General features: G+C 42.9%; 1 protein-coding gene across 1 annotated transcript; it reads right to left on the minus strand.

The window, feature by feature from the left end:
* Positions 1-355: 355 nt before the first annotated feature.
* On the minus strand, positions 356-14,924 carry LOC116859113 (cytochrome c oxidase assembly factor 7). Its single transcript, XM_032844148.1, has 3 exons — positions 14,778-14,924; positions 11,154-11,294; positions 356-1,447 (listed from the first exon to the last, which is right to left on the minus strand). The coding sequence occupies exons 1-3, from the start codon at positions 14,881-14,883 to the stop codon at positions 999-1,001; spliced, it is 696 nt and encodes a 231-aa protein (XP_032700039.1). The 5' UTR covers positions 14,884-14,924; the 3' UTR covers positions 356-998.
* Between the last annotated feature and the right edge of the window lie 2,749 nt (positions 14,925-17,673).

The raw sequence follows: 17,673 nt of genomic DNA on the forward strand, positions 1-17,673 counted from the left end.
CAGAAACAGTAGGTGGTGACAGATCAGACCTGTTATTGCAGGAAAACGACAAGCTCGCCCCCTAGTGACAAGTTAGGAAGATAATTTTTAAAAAGCAAATGTTTAGTAAAGAAAAAGCACAACCGCCATGCAGAACATAATCTTTACCTTACCCAGACTCTGGAGAGAAACTAGTAACACAAACTACTAATCGATCAAAATAGTTTATTCACAAGGACAGTTAAAAAGGTAAAGTTCCATGGGATAAAACGTGTCACAAAATCCTTGCTTACAAATCCCGAGCTGAAGTTGCCTTGGGAATAGAACACAGGCATGGTGAGCAATGCCAGAGGAGTGGACTGGGGATGCTAACTGCGAAATCTTCCAACAGAAGCTTGTATTTCATCATCTTTGGCAACCCTGACACATAACAACCTTTATTTTATGTTGCATGTCCCTCCTATTATCTATGAATTTACTGAAGATCTGACTCTAAAGGCAAAGAAGAAACCCACACCAATGATTACTTAAGTCAGAGGGTGGCAGTCATGACTATTTGACTTGTTCTTAGCTCTTTAAGCCCTCTATTATGTAAATCAAGATACTTACTGATTTTCAAGCCCTCTAGAATAAAATAATAATAATAATAACATCTGATTCCTTCAGGCACTGTGGCTGCTGATTTTCCGAACTTCCTGCTATTTGTCTCCCCTCCCCACCCCCCACGATCTCTATGGCTCTCTAGTTTGCTGTTTTTCACTGAGCTCTAAGACTTTGAGAACGAAAATCACCTATGTGCGTGCCTTCACAGAACACAACAGAAAAAAAGAACACTGACTGAAATAAACATTTTAGGCTACAACCCAGTAGGTGACACTCTGGGAAAATGGGTCTATGTAACCAGAGCTACAGACAGTAAGTCCCAAGTCTTCCTGCTCCAGCAGGTTGACCTTAAGGGCTATGTAAGACATAGGAGGTGCCAGCCTCAAGCTGTTTGTTGCTTAGGAATATGGACCACACTACCCAAATGTCAAAGGCTGGACATTTTTCTGCTGTTCTTTGTGCAGCTGCCGGGCCCGATTTTTTAGTAACTCAGCCTTTGCCTCGTCTTTATCTACACCATCCCCCAACCTGTACATGCGGCTGGCATTGGCACAGGCCCAGATGTGGCCCAAGTCACAGGCTTTCACTGAATATTTACATGCCAGGCCCATGTCCTTGGGAAAGCCAGGGGCACCCTGCAGGAACATTGCACTGAGATTGAAGCAGCTGGAGGCATAGCTGCTTTCACAGGCCCTTGTGTAGTAGTCTCTAGCCTTCTCCAGGTCAGGCTGGCCATCCTCGTTGACCTGTCCATCATGTGCCAGGAGACCAACGTTGTGACATGCCTCCACCGATTTCTTTCCGGGCCTCTCACATGCCATCAGAAAGCAGCTGGAGGCAGCTTTCAGGTCCTGGGTCAGTCCACCTGGGAGAAGGGAGAGGGAAGAAAAAAATAAACCCAAGTCAGGGCAGAACCTGATTGTCTCAGGCCAAAGTTAAGAGAATAATTCCTAGGGGCGCCTGGGTGGCTCAGTGGGTTAAAGCCTCTGCCTTCAGCTCAGGTCATGATCCCAGGGTAGAGCTCGGCATAGGCTCTCTCCTCAGCAGGGAGCCGGCTTCCTCCTCTCTCTCTGCCTACTTTCGATCTCGGTCAAATAAATAAATAAATAAATCTTAAAAAAAAAAAAAAAAGAAGAATTCCTGAATAAAGTTCATATATTTTGAACTAAGTCAGCACAAAAGGAAGGTGGCCTGGCATGATGCACAAACCTTCCAGCTTTTTTAGCCTTGGAATCTTTTGTTCAAGTGATATCTTACGAGAGGAGCTGAAAAGTGGGGATTATAATAATAGTTACCTCATGGGGTTACAGCAAGAACATGGGATCTTAGCAGCACTTCGTTCAATGTTCATTAATTTCAATGTATAGTGAATACATAATATTTGCTATCATGCTAGGCTCTGGACAATAAACACTGTCCCTAGCCTTGTGGATCTTATAGTCTAATGAAACAGATATTTAAGAACCACACAACTAAATGTAGGATTTTAAGTGTAACAAACATACGGAAGAAAAGCACAGGATATTATGAGAATGTAGCAGGACTCTGACCTAGTCTTGGGCGTAAGGTCAAAAAAAGCCTCCCCAAAGAAGTGACATTTGAGCTGTAATATAATGGAAAAAAGGAAGGAAAAAAATACGGGGTGAGGGTTGGTCCATGGAGCAGGAATAGGATACAAAGAGAAAAGGAGCTCGTATGGCTAGAACCAGAAATCACTAGGGAAAACAGGCTGTAGAGACAGGCAGGGTCAGATCACGCAGGATCCTGTACTTACTCTAGGAGCAATGGGAAACTGCCAACAAGTGATTTTAAACAAAGGTGGTGACAGAGCTTCATTTTCTCTTTAGTTGTTGTTTTTCCATGGAAAATTTCAAATCCCCATGTACTACTGATGTGAAGTGTTGGGGCTCAGGAGCAAATGGTCAAGAATTCTTGGGGCATCTTCAGAGCAAAAAGGTGGTTTTATTAAAGCACAGGGACAGGACCTATAGGCAGAAAGAGCTGTACTGGTGCTGTAAGGAGGGACTGATTATCCTTCTAAGTTGGGAGGGGGTTAGGGATAGTGTAAGTTTCTAAGGAATCTGGAAGCAAGGTTTCCACGACCTTGAGGGGCTAGCTGTTTTAGAAAAAGGTCATTTACTATCTAGGTAAAACCTTAGTCCTGAGACCCTTCAGATGTGTACCAGTGGGGCATATGCTTGGAGGATGATTGCCGACAAACGTCTTGGGGTGGGGAGGTAGTAGAGATAAAGGAAGTTTCCAGAGGGATTTTTACATGATCCTGGAGGTCGGGCTAATGTCAAGCTAAGGCTGCCTTTTGCCCTTAGCAAATTATTAACATTGAGGCAGTTGAGTTTCTGGAGGAAGGTCACTCTGCCTGTCTCAAGTACTTGTAAATGAGCTATAAGTTACAAGGAAGTTTAATTTTTTCCTTTTGCCTTTGCTCTCCATATCACTATCACCCATTCTCAAAAAAATGCAAACATCCTATCTTTAAACACTTTTTAAAGAAATCACTCCAAATCCACCTCCTAGAAATAACTATCATTATCATTAAGAGAACACCATTCCAGTTATCTTTGTCGTATGTGTTCAGATTACATGCTGCTGGCTGAATGGACAGCTAATAGAAGTACTTTGAAAAAGAGGACTGCATAAGTTATTTATAAATAAAAAATTTAACTTTGGTTTTACTTGAATTTATTAGAAGAAAACCAAACTGAGTGACACTGAAGTAACTACTTGACTTAAATTAATTTTTCTCACCAGAGAAATTTCCTAAAGGGACCCCTGGAGTTATAAAGGGACTCTAAATTATTAGAAGGTTACAGTCATTGTTTTTGTGAAGTACTACCTCACAACTATAGAAGATGAGGACACTGGTGGTCTCATATCTCCTCTCATCTTTCCTCCTCCACCTAATACTTTTTGTCATTGCTATTACTTCAACTTAGGAAGGCAGCATAGCACAGTGGTTAACAGAAGCCTGGAGCCAGAAAACCTAGGCTCCAGTCCTCAATCCATTCTTTGTTGGCTGTGTGACCTTAGACAAGTTGTTTTCCTCAACTGTAAGATAAGGATAACAGTATCTACATTTCATACTTAGAAGCTTAAATGTGTTTTTACAAAGAACCCAGCACATAATAAGTGCTCAGGAAACATTATGGCGTTTTTGTTTTGTTTTTTAAAGATTTTATTTATTTATTTGACAGAGAGAGACACAGCAAGAGAGGGAACACAAGCTGGGGGAGTAGGAGCAGGGAGCCCAGTGCAGGGCTTGATTCCAGGATCCTGGGATCATGACCTGAGCTGAAAACAGACACTTAACTGACTGAGCCACCCAGGTGTCATGGTGTTTTTATGCCCTAAAAGTTTACATTATTTACATTCTATTTGGTAACCCTAATTAGCCCAATAGTCATTCTAAATGGATTCTGCTTATCACTGGTCTTTTCATTAGAGCATCTCCATTCCTGAGTTACTCCTTTCTCTTTCTTTCTTTTTTTTTAAGATTTGACAGAGAGTGAGCGAGTGAGAGAGAGAGAGAGAGAGAGAGAGAGAAAGAGCACACACACACAAGCAAGGGGAAGCAGGAGAGCGAAAAACAGCAGGGAGCCCAATGCCAGGCTGGATCCCAGGAGACTTGAGCTAAAGGCAGATGCTTAAAATACTGAGAGACCCAGGTGCCCCCTGAATCACTTCTTTTGATTAACCTCTTTATTGGTTATCAAATAGTTTTCCAGAAAAGCTCAGAGATTCTATATCCTGAGTTCTTTCAATTTTGAGAGTATATATGTGTGCTATCTTTATATATAATAGAATATAGTTAGGTCTTGCTTTTTTTTTTTTTTTAAAGATTTTATTTATTTATTTGTCAGAGAGGAGAAAGAGAGAGAGCGAGCTAGCACGAACACAAGCAGGCAGAGGCGGAAAGAGAAGCAGGCTTCCTGCCGAGCAAGGAGCCCGATGTGGGACTCAATCCCAGGACCCTGGGATCATGAACTGAGCCGAAGGCAGAGGCTTTAACCCACTGAGCCACCCAGGCGCCCCTAGGTCTTGCTTTTAAAGCCTGACAATCTACACCTTTTACTGGAGTGTTTACTTATACTTAATGCAATTATTGATATAGCTGGATTTAAGCCTACAATCTTATTTCTTTCCCATTTGTCCCAAATGCTTTTTGCTTTTTCTCCTTTCTTGCATTCTTTTGAATTGTGTGTGTGTGTGTTTTAAGATTTTTTTTTCTTTCTTTTTTTTTTTTAAGATTTTATTTACTTATTTGACAGATCACAAGTAGGCAGAGAGGCAGGCAAAGGGAGAGGGGGAAGCAGGCTCCCCACTGAGCAGAGATCCCGATGTGGGGCTCGATCCCAGGTCCCTGAGATCATGACCTGAGCTGAAGGCAGGGGCTTAAACCACTGAGCCACCCAGGCGCCCCTTAACAGGTTTTTTTTCTTTTTTTAAAAAAGATTTTATTTATTTATTTGACAGAGATCACAAGTAGGCAGAGAGGCAGGCAGAGAGAGAGGAGTAAGCAGGCTCCCTGCTGAGCAGAAAGCCCGATGCGGGGCTCGATCCCAGGACCCTGGGATCATGACCTGAGCCGAAGGCAGAGGCTTAACCCACTGAGCCACCCAGGCGCCCCCCCTTAACAGGTTTTTAAAAAATATTTATTTACTTACTTGAGAGAGATCGAGTGAGCAGGCACACATGTGTACATGTGCATAGGGTGAAGAGCAGAAAGAGAGGGACAAACAAACTCCATACTGAGTGTGAAGCCTGACGCAGGGCTCAATCCCATAACCCCAAGATCACAACCTGAACCAAAACCAAGAGCTGGCGCAACTGACTAAGCCACCCAGGTGCCCCTCATTATACCTGTTCTAAAATATTTAACTGTTAATTCCAATATCTCTGTCACATCTAGGTCTACGGACTGCTTTTCTTTCTGTTTAGCAATTTCTTACTTCATGAAAACACTGTAGATGATACCTTGTTCAGTCTGGATTTTATTGTATTCCTTTGAAGATCACTGAATTTTGTTCTGGCAGACAGGTAACTCACTGGTGAATCAAGCCAAAACGTCTTTGGGACTTTTTTTTCTTCCTTCTTCTTTTTTTTTTTTTTAAGGGGAGAGAGAGATAGCAAGAGAGAGCACAAGCAGGAAGGAGAGGGAGAAGCAGGCTCCCTGCTCATCAGGGAATCCCATGTGGGGCTCGATCCCAGGACCCTAAGATCATGACCTGAGCCGAAGGCAGTCGCTTAACCAACTGGGCCACCCAGGCACTCCTGGGACTTGTTTTTAAGTTTTGCTAGAGCAGATCTAGGATAATCATACTACCAAGGCATGGTCATTTTGGAGTCTTAGTTGAATGTCTGTGATGTTTGATGACTCTCTACTCTGGCTGGTTCAAATTCAAACCACTCCCATCACTGTGAAACATATGGAATCTCCTCTCAGTTCACAGCTCCCTAGAAGCTTTCCACTATAAGGTCTCTCAATCTCCCTCTATGCATGTGCAACTTAACATTAGGCCAAAGACAAGAGGACCCCTCTATGCATTTCTGGAGTGCCTCTTTGTGTAGCTCCTTTCTCTTTCTTTTTAAGATTTTATTTATTTGAAAGAGAGAAAGACAAAGAGTGAACAGAGGGGAGGGCAGATGGAGAGGGAGAGGCAGGCTCCCTGATATTCAGGGGCTCAATCCTAGGACCCTGGGATCATGACCTGAGCAAAGGGAGACACTTAACCAACTAGCCACCCAAGCACCCCCTAAATTTCTCAGTTTCACCTAGTTTCTTAGCAGCCTGAAAAATATCTGAAATGGTGTTAAGAAAAACCACACTATCTTCCACAGTTAAGAGGTTTATCAATGGTAGTATGACACAATGAACAAGGTTCACAATCTACTCAACTGGTCCACCAGTTATATGGTTGGTCACAGCCAGTACAGTTTCGTCTTTTTTTTTTTTTAAAGATTTTATTTATTTTATTTGAGAGCGAGCGAGCGAGCGAGAGAGGGGGAGAGGGAGAGAATCCCAAGCGAATTCCAGGCTAAGTACAGAGCCCCACGTAGGGCTCGATCTCATGACCTGAGCTGAAATCAAGAGTCAAATGCTCAATCAACTGAGCCACCCAGGCGCCCCTTCCTTTTGTGTCTTAAAGTCTTCCTTAGAATGCCAATGAGAAATGGGACTAATCCTTGATTCACAACTCCCTGTGCCTCGTCCTGGCAGCCAGATGTCATGTTTTACATTTTTCTACATTGCTTCCTTCTGAGTTTTAGTTTTGGGGCTCATTACAGGCTGGGAAAGATGGCAAGGGCTCCCACATCTATTACAACTTGAGTCTGTTCATCTGTCCCAGTGACAATACTTCCTATGGTTCTTAGCACAGCAGTCACAATTAGCAATTCAGGAGCTCTCTGAAGTTTAAGTTGGGGCACAACTCCTCTTTTCATAACCTTTCAGTCTGTTCATTTGGACCATCAATATGGTAAGAAATGAACCAGCATGTATATGCTAAGACTTCTGGATCACTGCAGTGCAGGAGATGAACTAAAGTGGGAAGAATTTGCTCAATAGTACCTACAGGAGTGTAGGATCTTGTTGCAACAAAAATTTGAAAGTGTCCAGATAAGATAATATTTAAGTAACCACACAATAGAAATGACATATCAGGAACTGCAAGGACCAACAGAGGGTCAAATGCGCACCATATTTGATAATCAAGTCTCAGAAAACTGAACTATTTCGTGTACTGTTTCCTAGAGCTCATACAGCTTATTCACTGATGTGAGCATGGGAAGATGTCAACAGAGAAATGAATGCTGGGATAGCACCCCTCTCTACCACAGCCTTCGTCTGTTCTGATATTCCAGAAGCAGTGTTAGTGAGGGTACAAGCAGATTCAACTGAATGGGACTACGAGCATTTCTGCCCAAAAAGGACACAAATTTTGGAATCAAACCAGCCCAGATTATACTGTCTCTGTGGGCTGCTCTTCCACAGAAAGCAGTTTCTTAGCAGCTTGAGTGGCGTGGAGGTGGCTTTCCAAATTGTTGCTATTTATGCCTTTGACCATGTTATCAACAGATCAAATTACACTGCCCTGGTTGTTGTGGTTCTCCTGCAGTGCAGAAGTAGCATTATCAAGAAATGAGCTTACATTTCTCCTTTTCAGCATCTAGTCTTCCTTCTTAGCTTTCCTTTATACCATCTTTTCCCTTGTTCTTGAATCTGTTAAGGTGGGCAGCAGGTGAATTGCACTGTCTTTGGCAGACCTGGTTTGACACAAAGGGAGAAAGGCCAGCTCAGGCTTCCTCAGAAAGTATAGTGGGTCAGCTGCCCTCAAACACATCTACCATAGCTCAGCCCAAGAAGTGTCCACGGTTTATGTTCTTTCCTTTTTTTTTTTTAATTTAAAGATTTTATTTATTTATTTGACAGAGACAGAGATCACAAGTAGGCAGAGAAGCAGGCAGAGAGAGAGGGGGAAGCAGGCTCCCTGTTGAACAGAGAGCCTGATGCGGGGCTTGATCCCTGGACCCTGGGATCACGACCTGAGCCGAAGACAGAGGCTTAACCTACTGAGCCGCCCAGGCGCCCTCATGGTTTATATTCTTAAAAGTTCATTTTAGTTGCCTTATGGAAAGAGGTTTAGGGACTTGCATTAATCTCCTAACTGTAATCCCAGCAAGAGAGCACAGTGGCTTGGATAAGAATGAAAGGAGGTGGAGAAAGCCAGGACAGATTTAAGACATATTTTGGAGATAAACTGGCCATGAGCTACTATGCAGAGAGAGACACCACTTGCCAAGGGTATCTCTTGGAAGATAACAGGGGCATAATAAATTGGGGGGAGAAGAAAACAATTAAGAATTCCATATTTGGTTTGATAAGTTTGAGATGCCTCAGAGAACTCCAAGTAGGAATGTCTAACAAACAATTAGCTACATGTAGTCTGAAGCATACAAGAATGGTCTAGATTAAAGACCATCTGCATTATCATCAACTTATCTGAGCCTTCATCTCTTCCTGTAAAGTAATTTTACTTTTTAGAAGAGCAAACTGAGAACTTTTTTTTTCTCTGAGACAGAAAGAGAGCGTGCGTGTGCACAGCGGGGAGCAGCTCAGAGGGAGAGAGAGAGAGAATCCCAAGCAGTTAGTCGTTCGTCTGTCCCAGTGACAAAAGTTCCTATGGCTCTTAGCCACAGGGGCTTGATCCCACAACCCTGAGATCATGACCTGAGCTGAAACCAAGAGTCAGATATACAACCAACTGAGCCACCAGATGCCCCCAAACCAAGGACTCTTAAACAGAAGGGAAACAAAAATCATGTATTGTTACCACTACCTAGAGACCATCACTACTTCATTTTTGGTGAATTTCCTCTTAGCACTATGCAGTTTGGTCTTGCTTTTTTGTTTTAAGTAATCTCTACACTTAACATGGGGCTCAAACTCATGACCCCAAGATCGAACATCCCATGCTCTACTAACTAAGCCAGGCAGGTGCCCCAATTTGGTCTTGTTTTCACATGCTGTAGTCATGAGCCTTCTTTACTCCCCATTAGAAACACTCCTTAGTATCTGTTTTAGTGGCTGCATAATATTTCCTCAGAGAGATGTGTGTCAGAGTTAACTTCTACTTCTTTGCATAGGACATTTAGATTGCTTCACAAAAATAGTTCAAAGTTGAGTTCATATCTGAAAACACCTGGCCAAAGCATTCCTGGGATTATATATACTCTAAGTACATAATCCAAAGTAAGTTCTGCACCAACCAATACAGTCAGACCTGTTCACACCAATAGGATGTTTTATAATTTTTTTAAAGATTTTATTTATTTATTTTTTTTGAGAGAGAGAAGAAGAGAGCACAACCACGGGGGAGGGGCAGAGAGGAGAAGTTGAAGCAAACTCCTCAACAAGCACAGAGCCCAACCCCGAGATCATGACTTTAGCCAAAGTGAGATGCTTAACCAACTAAGCCGCTCAGGTGCCCCGAGAATATTTTATAATTTAAGAAAACAGTCACATCTGTTCTCATTTGATGTTCAGAAAAATCCTATGAAGAAAGTATGAGTGGACCATACTACTCTAATTTTGTCAACAAAGAATTTGTGGCTCAGGGAAGGAAAATGTCTTGCTTGATGTTGCACTATCTAAAAGTGGGTTCTTTGGCCTCCTGCTCTTTCCCTTGCCCCAACCGATCCTTGGTAAAAGAATTTGTCTAATAAGAAAAAACAATTTCAGAGCCACTTTTGTTTTCCCTATTTCAATAAGGAATTCAAGTTCTTGTGAAAACTATAATAAAATATGATATAAACAATACTTCAAAAAAGGTGGGAGGGAGGCCTGGCTGGTTCAGGCAGCAAAGCATGCGACTTGATCTCAGGTTCATGAGTTTGAGCCCCAAACTGGGAGTGGAGATTACTTAAAAAAAAAAAAGTATAAAAGCAAAAAGAACTCAAAACTTTACCAAGGCACAAATCCAGAGACTAAATAGCTAGGAACATTTTTGGTTTTGCATGCTGTATCATATAGGTGAGTTCACACCATATACAAATTTGTATTTGGCTTTCTTCACTGGAGAGAGAGAGATACATATATACATATGTGCATATATATATACATATATGTGTGTGTGTATATATATATATAAAATTTCATAAGCTTTTTACCACATCAACAAAATCCTCTAGGAACATTACTTTTTCATGGGCTAAATAGCATTCCATACAATGGAGATAACATTCAACTAAGCTGCCACTGTTGGCACTAGGTTTTTTTTAAATCATTAATATAATGCAGTAATGTATTAATTATAAATTGTAAGTTAATAAAAGTAAAATTTTGTAGATAAATAATACTGGGATATTTTTTCACATTAATGTGTTTTTAAAGATTTTTATTTATTTATTTTTTAAAAGATTTTATTTATTTATTTGAGAGAGAGAGCGAGCGCACATGAGCGTTGTGGGGACAGAGGGAGTGGAGGAGCAGACACCCTGCTGAGTAGGGAGCCTAACAGAGGGTGATCCCAGGACCCTGGGATCATGACCTGAGCCAAAGGCATAAGCCCAACCACTGAGCCACCCAGGCACCCCAGAATAATTTCTTATTTGGCGATAGATAAATACTATTCACTATTCCAGTGATAACTACAATTAGGGCATGAGGCGAAAAGATAAGATGGTAGAGAATTAATTACTGGTCTCTTGCTCTGTGCCAAGTACATGCTGACGCCTTTACCTGTATCATCTTATTTAATCCTCACATCAACCCTATGAAGCAAGTACTATTTTTCCTTATTTTACAGGTGATATAACTGAGGTAGAGTTAAAGTGACTGGCTCAAGGTCCCACTACTTGCTAAAAGCATTCCTCAATATCTCCCTAACTTGAAAGGCTATGTTCTTCCACATCCTTCTGCTGAACTCTCTCCAAATCTTCCTATACTGTGCTTCCCCAAGGCCTGTGAGGACCCTTCTGTGAAGAGGAGCATGAGGCTCAGGATGTGAGATCAGCATTACTATCAATCAAGTCACCAAAGAAAGCAGGTGCCTCACCTTTCCCAGTCACATAATAGGCCCCCAGTTTGTAGCAGCTATCGCTGTGTTTGTTCTCTTCACAGTTGAACTTCAACACCTTGGCAGCCTCCTCAAAATTCTTCTGGATCCCTTCCAAATAGTCCACCAGCCGATAGCATCCTGTGAGGAAAACACAAGAGCTGTTCTTCATGTTTGGGGCTGCTGCACAGCAGTGGGGAAGGCTGAGGTGTGGCAGCCAAAACGTCTTTTTTTTTTTTTTAAATTTTTTATAAATATATATTTTTATCCCCAGGGGTACAGGTCTGTGAATCACCAGGTTTACACACTTTACAGCACTCACCATAGCATATACCCTCCCCAAGGTCCATAACCCTACCCCCCTCTCCTAATCCCCCTCCCCCCAGCAACCCTCAGTTTGTTTCGTGAGATTAAGAGTCACTTATGGTTTGTCTCAAAACGTCTTTTATTTAGGACCAGCTTCTGTCCTCCTGAGGTGTGGCAAGGTGACCTCACCACAAAGACTGCAGGTGGTGTTCAGCCATGTCTACAAATGGCATCATCTGCTCTTAGCTGGGGACTGAGCAATGTACAGGCTGGAGAGACCGTGGCCTGTGCCCTGGCTCCACCACTCACCAGCCATGCTGCTCCCTGTCACCCAGGGCCAAAGACCCACTGACTTCCATGACTGAAACTCTGCCACCTTTGGAACTTCCCAGGAAGTTCAGCAATAAAACACTGGAAACCAAAAGGGTCCATGGGTCGTCTCTGTAGTAGCAAGAAAGGGGTGCTTCCAGGACAATACACCTCAGCTAGGCTGGGAATGAGAAGCCCAAAGACAGAGTAGAAATAGTAGCTACATGGATGCTCTCTTTGGCAGTCTCTGGTTCCATTGAGCCTCTTCTTAACATCTCTCCCCTCTGTCTTTGGCCCTCCTTCTTTGGCCCTCCTTCTTCATCCCAAATGACACTCATCTCATTCATTTTCTTTTCTTTTCTTTTTTTTTAAGATTTTTATTTATTTATTTGACAGCGAGAGAGATACAATGAGAACAGGAACATGAGCAGGGAGAGTGGGAGAGGGAAAGCAGACTTGCTGTCGAGCAGGAAGCCAGATGCGGGGCTTGATCCCAGGATGCTGGGATCATGACCTGAGCAGAAGGCAGACGCTTAACGACTGAGCCATCCAGGCGCCTCTCAATCATTTTCATCCAACAAATATTTGTGCATCTACGTCCAACCATGTACCAAACACTGTTCTAGATGCTGGGAATATAGTCACTTGCCCTCCTAAAAATTACATTCTAGAGGAAAGGAGAAAAATAAGTAAATAGGTGAGCAAGATGCATTTATTTTTTTTTAAATGCATTTAAACAGTAGTAAATGTTTTATGATTGAAACAAAACAGGATAAGACAGTTTGTTGTGCATGCTGGGGTAACAGTTACCATAAACCGGGCAGTCAGAGAGGGCCTAGTAAGGACTGTGATATCCAAGCTGAAATGTGAATAACAAGAACGAACTAGCTATTCGGAGACAATGAAATGGAAGAGAGCAGAAAGTTCCAGGTATAAGAAACAATAGACTAAAAGACCCCAAAGAGGGAATAAGTTAGTACAAATAAGGTATAATGTAGCTGATCAAGGAGAAAAGGGGTAGGAAATGAGAAGAAAATGGCAGGGACCAGATCACAGGGCATTGTGGAACACAGGAAGAACTTAGGATTTTATTCCAGGTCCGTGGCAAACCACTGGAGGGTTAAGAAGGGCAGTGATATGATTCAATTTACATTTTAATTTTATTTATTTTTTAAGACTTTATTTATTTATTTATTTGATAGAAAGCTAGCGAGCGCAAGAGAACACAAGCAGGGGGAGTGGCAGAGGGAGAGGAAGAGGGAGAGGGAGAAGCAGCAGGGAGGCGGACTGAGGGCTCATCGAATCCCGGGACCCGGGGATCATGATCTCAGCAGAAGGCAAACACTTAACCAACTAAACCATTCAAGCAACCCCAATCTGCATTTTAAAAAGGTAACTCCAGTGTATATGTTTGTATATGCCCGGATGAACATGGAAGAACAAAATGCATGAGGGGGTACACTCCAGCATTGATAACAAACGTGTTATTTTGTTATTTAAAAATCTAAGAAGATTGAGTTATGGACATTGGGGAAGTTATGTGCTAGGTGAGTGCTGTGAAGTGTGTAAGCCTGACGATTTACAGATCTGTACCCCTGGGGCAAATAATACATTATATGTTAATTTTAAAAATAACTTAAAAAATCTAAGAAGATAGCATTTAATAGAACAAAATGAAAATTTAACTACCAGTTTGGGGGTTGAAAACAGATTTTAAGGGAGTGAGCATGCAAACGGAGTCAGATTAGGCAGCTATTTCAGTAATCCTGGTGAGAGATCATGGTGACTTCAAATGACAGTAGCTATAGTAACGATAGCCTCCTCTCAGGCTCTGTTGAAGTGCAGCAGCCAGTCCTTTCACGCCCACCCTCCCCCACTCCACCGCTCAGTATACTCTCCAGCGTCCATAACCATGAGCTCTCTCGTCAAAAACATGTATGGCTTTCCACTGCCTACAGAATAAAGTCTAAATGCTTTACCCTGGCATTCAAGGCTTGACACACTGTGGCCCAGACTCCCTCTTCCATCTAACTACAGCCTCACTTCAATCTTCCAAAAGACAGCATTCTCTTCTCCCACACTGTCCTCCATTTAATGAACACTTGCCTGCTGCTCCTGACCTCCCCCTAGAAGTCTTCCCCAACTATCCTGCTCCTCAGTGACTCCAACTCTTCTTAGGATGCAGGCAAGCCCTCGAAGAACCACCCTGGGTTCTTGTTAAGCCATTAAACAGCAGAGCAACTCTGGTTAGTTGGTTAGCTGCAAGAAATAGTTATATCATATTCTGGAAATCTGACTGCAAGCTATAAGAAGGTTGGGTGAGTGTCTTTTATTTATTTATTTTTCTTTATAAAGAAGGAAGAAGAAAACCACCCAAAGGTACTGGCTGCTTTGGACACCATCATCCACTGACACACTCAAGTCAACTCAACGTCTCAGAACACGGGACACATTCATGTCTCAGGGCCTTTTCACTAGCTGTTACCTCTACCTACCATAGATCTCCCTGAGCTTCCTCAAGGCTTTGTTCAAATGCCACTTTCCCAATGACTCCGTCTGACCACTTAATTCAAAATTGCCCTCAACTCCCCATACCTGTTAATCCTTTTTGCCATTACACTTTCAACACACGATTTCATTTATTTCTTTACGTTTATTATCCAACTCCCCCCACTAGAATGTAAGCTCCAGAAGAATAAGGAATTTTATGTCTTCACTGATGTATTCCCACTCCTCCACCCCCAACACCCAAGCACACCTCCTCGTATCCCCCCCGCTTCCAGGCTCGGTCCCGCCGAGGATTCCCCCGCTGCGAGGCCCGCAAATCCTCGAGGAACCCAACCCTTTCCTCCCTAACATACACAAGGTCTTCAGTGTCCCACCGCGTCCCCACGAGTCCCGGCCGAATACCCCTTCCAGACCTCCTTCAGCGGTCGCTTGAGACCCGTGCGGCCCGCACCCCTCCCCCATGCGTCCCACGTGTTCCCAGGCTGCGCTGGCAGCGCTCACCGTCCGGGTCCTTCTCGCGGTAGCACTGGTAGTTGCACTCCACCTCCATGTTCTCCAGAAAGGACTTCACCTGTTCCTCGTCCTGGAAATCCACCACACCCGCCATTGCCCCTGCTCGCCTAGCCGAGGTTAGCCCGCGGCTCAGCACGCCCGCCCTGCGGTCACGTGAGCATCGGAGGGGCGGGGCCTGGGAGGGGCGTGCCGCGGAGGGCTGCGCGCTCACCCGGTATTCCGGAAGGGGGAGCACCGCGAACCTAAATCCTGAAGCTGTCGAAGCTGGTAAGAATCTTGCTATGCTCATTCCTTTCCTAAAGCCGGTGACAGTCTTTCTGCAGCACTTTTGTGCTCCAGCTTTGTGCCCTTCATGATTTTCTGCCTGCAGTTATTTATTTCTTCATTCATTCGTTTGTTCGGTGGTCTCCAAGTGCGTATTGTGTGCCTCACCAAGGGCTTAGTTCCAGTAATACAACTGACAAATATGGTCCCTGCCTTTGAAGAGTTTGCAGTTTAGTAGGAAGACATTTGTTTTTTCATTCAGCAAGCATTCTGAGCATCTACTATGTCAAGTATAGCTGCACAGACCAATATTCGTAAGTCTGTTCTAGTGAAATGAGAAGTCTGGTTCATCTTTATGTTCCTCCCAGACATACTTCCCAACTCCTCGCCCCCCCACATGAATGACCTAAGAAATGAACGGCGTGGGAGATGATGACTGGAACACAGGAGCTACAGAGGTTTTAGTAATAATTCTGTTATAATAGCGAATGCATAAACAGTGTTGAACTTTGTTCCAGATTCTATTCTAAGATTTTTATACAAAGTCTCATTTAATTCTCACTATGACCCTCATTGTGATGCTGTGGGGTATGTATTATTATCCCCATTCTGCAGATGAGGAAACTGGGCTACAGAGAAGTAACTTGTCCACTTCATACAGGAAGTGAGAGAGTAGTGTGATAAATACTTTTATAAATAAAAGAATGCATGTGTACGAGTGGAACGTGTGAAAGAGATGGAGGGAAGAAAATTTGCCTGGTTTTTGCTTTGTGCTCTTTCACAGAATCATCAGTTACATAAAGCCTAGACTGAAAGCTCTCCAAAGACAGTCAGATCCTGTTCATCTTTGAGTCCTAGCCAGCCCTATTCTAGAGTCCTCAGTGGGACTCAGCCCATGGTTTCCCATCACCTATAGCAATGCTTCCCCAATGATTCTGCCACTAACCTATCCTTAAAGGCATCGGAGAGTGGACCACTTCCAACCCTTCCTTATTGGGGAGCAGCTTACTGCAACTGGAAAGTCCTTGAAGTCCCAATTTTACTTTTAAAATTCATGTGATTTCACATTCAATTCCATAGTAATATATCTTTCACAGGAAAACACAAGATTGTTTTCTCCCCAAGCCTTTTGGTAAAATTGACATTTCAAGTTTTATGCCACATTTTCATATGGTTTCTCATACCCCTGATCACCTCGGGAGACCCCTTCATACATGTACCCCTGGAAAGAAAGCCCAGACCTTTTATTTTGAGCCCACTTGCCTTAACCTGGCCTTCAAGGCCCTGTACAATCTGATTCTAGTCTCATATCATGCCTCTCCTCCCCCATACACCACCCAACTTCGTGATCTCTGAATAGGTCGCACATTTGTGTCCCTGTTTACTGCTACTCTTAAGGCCCGAACCCCCCCTTCTCTCCCCAAATCAAAGATTCTCTCCTCTATAGAGTCTTCCCAGGTGCAACAACCACATACCTTCCAAAGTAGATTTAAATGTTTCCACTTCAGGGGTCTTTGGGTAGCTCAGTCAGTTAAGCAACCAACTCCACTTAGACTCAAGTCATGACCTCAGGGTGGTGAGATCGAGCAATGTGTCATATTCCACACTCAGCAGGGAGTCTGCTTGAGATTCTCTCTCACTCTGCCCCCCCCCCCTTCACAAATAAATAAATAAATCTTTAAATGCTCCCACTTCAGTGTTCCACACTACTTGGTTTATTCTGGTATAATGTAGTAGGAAAGGACTGGCTTTGGAAGACAGATCTTAGTCAGAATCCATGCCCCATATTTACTAAATTGTGAACTTGAACCAATCACATTTATGAGCTCGATTCCTCTTCTGCAAATGAAAATCCCTTGTAGCTGTCAGTAGGACTAAAAGTTCATGTATGCAGTGTGCTTAGCGGAGTCTGACATGGAGTCATTCCTGTTCCAGAAATGTTTCTTGTCATGCCCATAATGACATGAATGTCTGTGTCCCCCATGACACTGTGATCTCTGTGTCCCTTTTTCCAGTCACAGGGTCAAGAATAGAACAAAGCAAAAAAAAAAAAAAGAGCAAAGCTTGGTGAGGGTGATGTAGATAGCTAAGGTCAGGGACAGTCCGCAAATCATATTTTTCCCATAATTATATTTGCGGAGTTGAACTACATTAAAATGAACCCACCTGAGCAGTAGGGGGTGACAGAGAGTTAGGGAAAAGATGGAAGACAGGCTGGGCCAAGTATGAAGTCACATACTTAAAAGGAAATTTAATGTCATCAAAAAGGCAGCCAACTTCCTTTTTCAGTCCTGTCCTAATCTCTGTAGATTTATTCCCCCTTATCCCTATAAATTTTTACATATACTTTTAAAACTTATTTAATTATTCAAGTAATACATGCATATATGCTTATTGTTAATTAATCTCATGTTTTTCACCTAATATTCCTTTTCATTGAGCATAATACAGCTTGTAGACACTGTTTACACTGTTGCAGAGAGATCAAAGGTCAGAGAAGTTAAATGATTTCTTAAACACATAGTGAGAGGACCAGGAGGAGAAACCAGCCCTCCTAGAATCTTAGAGTTCACAATAACCATCCCGGATCCTAGAGGAAAGAATTGAAGAGCATTAATGG

Source organism: Lontra canadensis, unplaced genomic scaffold (genome assembly GCF_010015895.1).
Source record: "Lontra canadensis isolate GAN:19392208 unplaced genomic scaffold, GSC_riverotter_1.0 scaffold148, whole genome shotgun sequence".
In the NCBI taxonomy this organism is placed as follows: Eukaryota; Metazoa; Chordata; class Mammalia; order Carnivora; family Mustelidae; genus Lontra; species Lontra canadensis.

What these genes read in the sequence shown, in the direction of transcription:
- LOC116859113 (XM_032844148.1), bottom strand. Translation starts at nt 14,883, where the DNA reads ATGGCGGGTGTGGTGGATTTCCAGGACGAGGAACAGGTGAAGTCCTTT. An exon ending in CCGCGAGAAGGACCCGGACG is followed by an intron (nt 11,295 to 14,777) that starts GTGAGCGCTGCC and finishes TTTTCCTCACAG; the next exon opens with GATGCTATCGGCTGGTGGAC. An exon ending in CTATTATGTGACTGGGAAAG is followed by an intron (nt 1,448 to 11,153) that starts GTGAGGCACCTG and finishes CCCTTCTCCCAG; the next exon opens with GTGGACTGACCCAGGACCTG.